Below are 6,731 nucleotides of genomic sequence, written 5' to 3'. Positions count from 1 at the left end.
CTGACTTTCTCACTAGAGAGTCTGATGCAAATATTATCAGTGGCGGTGATGACGGTTTCACTGATTTCTTTGTTAAGTTCAAGAAACTGTGATCTCAAAAAGCATATCATTGCGATCTGACGTGCTTGATTGTTTGGTTGCTGCTACAAACAGTCAGTAAAACTACTGGGTGAGATTCAAAAAATGATGAACTTACCTTATACACTTTCTCAACTTCTGAGTATTCACTTTGGGAGAGGCCAAATTGTTGTCGTATGTTGTCAATCATGTTGGACAATGCACATGGGTCACTCACTTCCTCTTGAGAATTGAAACTTGACTGTCCAGCATGCAGGCCAGATTGCATTGTGGAAGGAGTGCCCAGATTATGATCTAGACCAGATTGATAATCTGGCTCTTCACCCAACACACTGTGACCGAACGTTTGTGATATGCGGGGGCAAACATTGGGGGTGTTTTGGTGTCTACTGTCCATCCCAAACGCAGAATAAGCTGAGCGGACACCGGTTACGTTGGATGATGACAATCGGTCATAGTTTGATGGAGGATATGATAAAATTGAGCTGAAGGAAGCATGATGAAAGTTGTATGGAAAGGTGGAACTTGAAGAAAAAAGGGAAGTGCGGACCGAACAGGACAGAACTCACCGGGTGTCTTTCCTTTCTGGTTGGTTCCATGTCAAAACGGAAAGAGTGCAAAGAGCAGATTCAAAAGGATTTGAACAGGCAGGTTTATTGGTATTTTGATTCCGCTCTTTGAACTCTTTCCACGTGGAACCAGTGCAAAAAGAACTTATAAATTTTTAACTTTGTCTTTTGATTTTTTAAGATGTCCCCTTCAAACACTTGTCTCACATCTCCAAGTCAAAGATGCAAGAGCTGCATCAACTATCACCAAGACGACATGCCTATGAAACTCGATTTCAACTTGTACTCGCCAAAGAAAAAGAAGGGGCCTCAAGGTTCTGAAATGACTTATAACTGGCACTTTAATCTTCCTCAATCTGAACATTCTATTGATATCAGCAACACATCGCTGGATGATATCAAGCTTCATCTAAAGCTCGTGCTTACTACCGATTCTTAGTCTGAATCCATATCAAAGGCAAAGAGTGATGACTTACATATCTCTCAAACTCATTCGCCACCACATTCATCAATAAGCTTTCCATTTTTAACCTATAACATCTTATTCCATTCAATGGATCGATCAAAAATTGAAGTTACAAATTCACACAGAAACTACAATGATTCTACTACAATCTCGATTTCTTCGTTTTGGTCTTAAATTTCTTTATTTCAGTCTTAGTTGGTCATTGATCTTAAATCCAATGATTCAATCTGCTCAAAGGGTTTTTGATCAATTGATATCTTTCAAAACTAAACACTTCAGATTCAAAACTTGATAGTGGTTGATGTTGTCCAACATTAGTTGTATTGCAATTTCTTTCTTTCCGTCTTAACTTTTCCAAAGCACAACTTTTGGCTTGATTGATATCTTTCAAAGTAAAAAACTTCAGATTCATAACTTGAGAGTGGTTGATGTCGTCCAACATTAGGGCCCGCCAAAAACTGTTACACAAAAACATGTTTGATCTGCCCCTTATTCAAGGAGGGGCAGATTGAAAAAGCGTTTATTCGGTGATACAATTGACTGAACAGTCATCAAAAACAGTCATCAAAAAACTATGAAGACCTCTTCTGGAATGTTCCGCTGTTTGGTAAATTGTACATAGATCGCATAAGAATTGATTTTGAAATTTCAATCTTGATGTTTTAAACATCATCCATTGCCATCATCAACTACATGATCAAGTCTCCTTTTTTTGCACAATGCACAAATCATAAGACTGTTGAATGAAAGTAGATACAATATGTATGTCTATGAATTATCTACTTCATGAAAAAGCTTGCCTTATAGAGGAAAGGAGTTGCTGTTGCTTCTGTCTCATGAACTTTTTATGTAGGTAATTGAGTGAACATCTTTTATGAGAAAAAAACCTAAGAATACCAAACAAATTGATTTCACATCTTTGAGATCTGCAGAGGCAGTCTGAGTGTTCTGCAGCCTCAAGGTAGAATGACAGAATGAATTCAAAAAAATCACAATTTCTCTTTTTTGGAGGCTAAAGCAGTATAAGCACCCTAGCTTTTTTTCCCTTCTTCTTTCCAACGTCTTATCCCACAATGTATTGCTTGAGACCAAGCTTCCGGAGTGACTTGTTCTGGTTCAATATGAGCCCATTCATAGTGTGCCTGACTGTTGTACAGGGTGCCACTGTTTACAATAAAAAGATATGAGTTCTTGTGAACAAGTGTTTGCAAAGGTGCTGCTGGTTCACAGATTTGATGTTCTGTGATGTCCTGTGCTCTTCCTGTCTGACACTGGGAGTCATAACAATTATGCTGAACATTGATTGAACACCTCACTTCCTGCAGGCGCAAACACATCAGGTCTCATTACAAAACAAATATTTGAAAGCTGACTCACATCAAGGTATAGAGAGACCACATAATTGGGATCAATCTTGAGCGATTGCATGCCATAGAAAGAATGGTAGCCATTTGACATTGAACCCCATTCAAGTGAAATGATTGGAGAAGTGTGATCCTCTGTGGAATACTTTGGTGACCATATTGTGCGTATCTGCCCAGTCCATTTTGGAGGGTTCATGTATGGAGTCATTAGCTAATTGTCAAAATAATGTCAATACACTGGATATGATACATGTAGCAAGGAAATTTTGTCACATACGCTCACAAAGTCCCCATTTTCCACTTGTTGTCCTTTTTTTAGAAGAGTAGAGGGGACAACCTCCAAAATATCCCCATGCAAAGAAAGGAAATTCTGAGCGGTTGTAAATTTCTGGTGTGTTTTAAACCCTGGCTCATAGTATGTCAAGTTTGAATTCATAATTTCTTCCCACTGGCAAAGCTTGAACCCAAATGTATTATCAATCACCTTTCCATCCTGCTGGAGAGCCTCCAATTTGGATCCGCCTTTGGTCCACTTTCCATGGGTTTCATTCCAAACCAGGCCTCCACCAAAATCATGCCGTGAGACTTCCACATTTAGGAAATTCTCAGCCAGGTGTGAACCATGGTCATGCGGCTGGAATGAATAGATGCAGTTGGGGTAAGTATGTTTTCACTTTCAAAAGAGTCTGTGTTGTACAGTAATGGAGGTCTATGACGCCTGATTGCAGCAGTCAGATGAGTTAGCATGTGTAGTTTAGGTTTGTTCACCCATCTTGCGTTCAATTTGATCATACCACACAGAAAAAGGTTGATGGGTTGGTCCAATTGATGACAATGCTTGTCCATGTTTTTGATTTCCAGTTGATATATCTTTGACGTCATATGACCAAGATGAGTCCATACAGCCCTCTCATCTGCGTTGAGCCATTCAAAAAGTACAAAAGGGGCACCCTGGACCACAATACAAAATTCTTTACCAGTCAGAGAAAGTGCGCAATGAACAAGCCTTGAGGGTTGCAACTACTGGATTTTTAGTCCGGATATGTTGAATGCTTTCCATTTAGCCACCACTCTAGCTAAATGTGTCTTTGGTATCTTTTGAAGAGCATCCCTGTACAAATATTTGACTACTCCTAATAAGATCACATGTAGCACCTCAACGGGTGTATCTAAGTGCCCATCAAAACCTGGCAAATGTTCAAGCTTAGCCAAGAGTTCTATCCAAATGAAACACAAAATGATGTGACATAACTACATACCATCCAGTTTGAAATATGGATTCCACATCCTGTCACCAAGCCTACTCTGACACTGCATAGCAAAAGTTTTTGCCTTAGCTGGACCTTCCTCACGATAAAGTTTTCTGTATTTATCAATGAACGGCTGTAACATTGTGTCTTTTAAACCATAAGACTTTTGCAAAGCATCCACTTTGGAAATCATATTTGGTTTCAGTGAGTCATTCCAGACCTGCTCGGACACCCTTTTTGTTTCACTCCAATCTCGGGACTGACCACTAATCTAAGAATACAAGAGAAGTCAGTCAACAACTATAACTATTTCCAGGTAGAAAAATAATATACCATTTTGCCATCTGAGTTGATTCCAAAAGCACGTATGTACTCTTTGCTCTGCCTCAAATCCTTTGAATCCACCCCCAGATGACATTGTCTACAAGGGTGCAGACTAGTGCCTGGTATATTAGTATTGGTGATTTCAGCATGCATTGGGGAGTCACCCAGGTGCACCAGCTGAACAGCAATCACTAATACATCTTGTTTGATACTGGAATTGTATGCAGAGACACCCTCTCTTGACAAGAAGCTATCCCATATCAAAGAGTTATATATTAGTTACAGTCTTTGCAGTAAGTTTTGTGTACTCACTTTAACTGGTCTACGATATTGTCTCCCAACTCCAGAGCATGTGCAGTGATAGAAGCGACAAGCGAGTGTATGTTGTACTCCAAGTTGGCTAGCTTTGAAGGTAGGCCCGAGTAAGTAAAGTAGTAGCACATGTGCTTGTTAAACCTCTTGGAAGTTGAACCAGAAGTGTCATCACTATACATTGTTAATGGGATATCCCTAACAATTTTGCCCTGTGCTCTAGCTCTCCACGGGTTGGGTAATGGGATTGGAACCACAGTTCCATTGCCCATGCATTCTATCAACAATAGTCCATTTGTTCAATGTGTAGAAAAAATTTAAATCTCCAAATCTCAAAGATACTCACGAAAAAGAGTATGACCATACAATACTTTTGAAGGATCTCCATTTGGCAGAATTATGTTTTCAAAGGTCTTCCTAAATTCCAGAATGTTAAACACTGCAACTTCATTGTAATCAACTCTTCCCTCCTTCATTATCTCCATACATGAATCTCTTGGGTGCTCATAATCCACTAGTTTCAGTTGCAAACATTCTGCTACCAAATCATCACCCAAATAATAAAAATGAGTGGGTACCACTACCTGTCCTGAGCTTAGCTGGACTGGCTCATAAAGGCAAAAATTGCCAAAAGAGCTGTACACCATTGGGGCCCGCAGATGAGCTGCCAAACCATTCAGCCATTTGTCACTATGGCAAAATTATTTGACCAGGCCATCCTTTGATACCACAGGGTAAAAATCCAAAGCACACGCAACATGTGGTTTTGCTAAATCCTGCATTTGGAGACATCAACAAAATCATCAATCGGAGCAGAACCTATTATGTTATATTAATTGACAGCAACATACCAATTTTAAATGTACCTTCAGGGGCAAAGAATAGCAAGGATTGTTCAGAGGACTGATTTTTGATACCACTTTCAACCCCATTTTATCTTTGACTCTGCGCAATAGCCCCTTCATTGTTTTGTAAGATGGTAGTTTGAGGCCAGCTAGACTCACTGCGCTGCGTACTGTCTCATGTTGTGTTTGAGAAAGCAAGTTGTGTGCTTTACCATAACACATCACAGAAATGATGTTCTGAAGAAGAGGATAATTCAAAGTATCAAAAATCATGACCTTTGCTTCAGGGGTCATTCTGTACTTGGTACATACCTCCAATGTTTCAAATGGGTACAAATCATCATTTATTTGAAACCCTTTTTTGCTGGTGCCTTGTTTAAAAGATGAGGTGTATTTGGTACTTGGTCCGTAATACACCACATCCTCCCAGTTCTCTTCATCATCTCCAAGTTCATCATTAATGACTTGCTCCATCATATTTTCAAAGTTTTCAGCTTCTGATGAGGGTCCATCAGACACTGATGAACCAGTCTGATTGAGACTATTTTCCAGTGATATATTTGAATTGTCCATTCCTGCTGGCGTTGTATTGTAGGGTGAGACAGGTGAAATACGTGTAGAGCTTTGCCTTGGCATGTTGTAGAGTGATGTGGGTGAATTTAAGGTGGACCTTTGACGTGGAATAAATGAGGGTGGTGATTGCGTTCCAACTGAAGAAGGCCTGGACTTATCTAAATGAGCAATGTCAATATGACTCATACTGTAGAGTGACCTGGGGGAAATTGATGTTGATCTTTTCCTTGAAATAAATGAGGGCCCAGGTGATTGCATTTTGACAGATGAAGATCTGGAATGATGTTGACCTGAGGCTGAAGAATTTCCAGAACCTGAGGAAGCTCTCTGCCTTGTAATGGATAACTTCCCAGGTGATTCCATTTCCACCAAGGTAGATCTTGAATGATATTGAAGACCAGCTGGAGAATCCACAGAACCCAAAGTATCTCCCTGCCTTGGAATAGATAAAGATCTTTCTCTGTTCATAGTTGAGGGGCCTGGAATACCAGGTGACTCCATTTCAGCTGAGGAAGATCTGGAATGATATTGGACAACGGCTGGATGATGCCCGGAAACAAAGGGATCTCTCTGCCTTGAGATAGATAAGGATCTCTCTCTGATTAAAGATGAAGGCCCTGGAAGTTGTTGTGGTGGTGTCTCTATTCTTTGAGGAGTTGAGGGGACCAATGATTGCCTTGTGGTATGACTACTGGCTGCTCTTTTTTCCAATAGAGCCTTGCAGGTGGCCATTTTTTTCATGTGGGTAACTAACGTCAAGAGTTTTGCATATTCTGCAATTGTTCTGTTACGAAAAAGAGCACAGCTATACCGGGGAACATTATTTGCTCCCCTATATGAGCTGATGACTAAGATTTGGTGTCAGAAAGCTGCGCATCTTTGAGATGCAAAATTACAGAATGAACTCACACTCAGGAAGCTCCTCCACCATGTCTCGTGAATGTTTTGTT

General features: G+C 40.1%; 1 protein-coding gene across 1 annotated transcript; it reads right to left on the bottom strand.

Annotated features, from left to right (window-relative positions):
• Positions 1 to 2,144: 2,144 nt before the first annotated feature.
• Positions 2,145 to 6,513, bottom strand: MELLADRAFT_102361 (uncharacterized protein; the record flags this gene model as incomplete). The annotated part of the gene is made up of 7 exons (XM_007404987.1): positions 2,145 to 2,432; positions 2,491 to 2,688; positions 2,755 to 3,062; positions 3,737 to 3,998; positions 5,215 to 5,229; positions 5,368 to 5,445; positions 5,521 to 6,513. The coding sequence occupies 7 exons, from the start codon at positions 6,511 to 6,513 to the stop codon at positions 2,145 to 2,147; spliced, it is 2,142 nt and encodes a 713-aa protein (XP_007405049.1).
• Between the last annotated feature and the right edge of the window lie 218 nt (positions 6,514 to 6,731).

This window comes from Melampsora larici-populina (assembly GCF_000204055.1).
Source record: "Melampsora larici-populina 98AG31 unplaced genomic scaffold MELLAscaffold_3, whole genome shotgun sequence".
Classification (NCBI taxonomy): Eukaryota; Fungi; Basidiomycota; class Pucciniomycetes; order Pucciniales; family Melampsoraceae; genus Melampsora; species Melampsora laricis-populina.
This window is presented reverse-complemented; position numbering and strand designations above follow the sequence as displayed.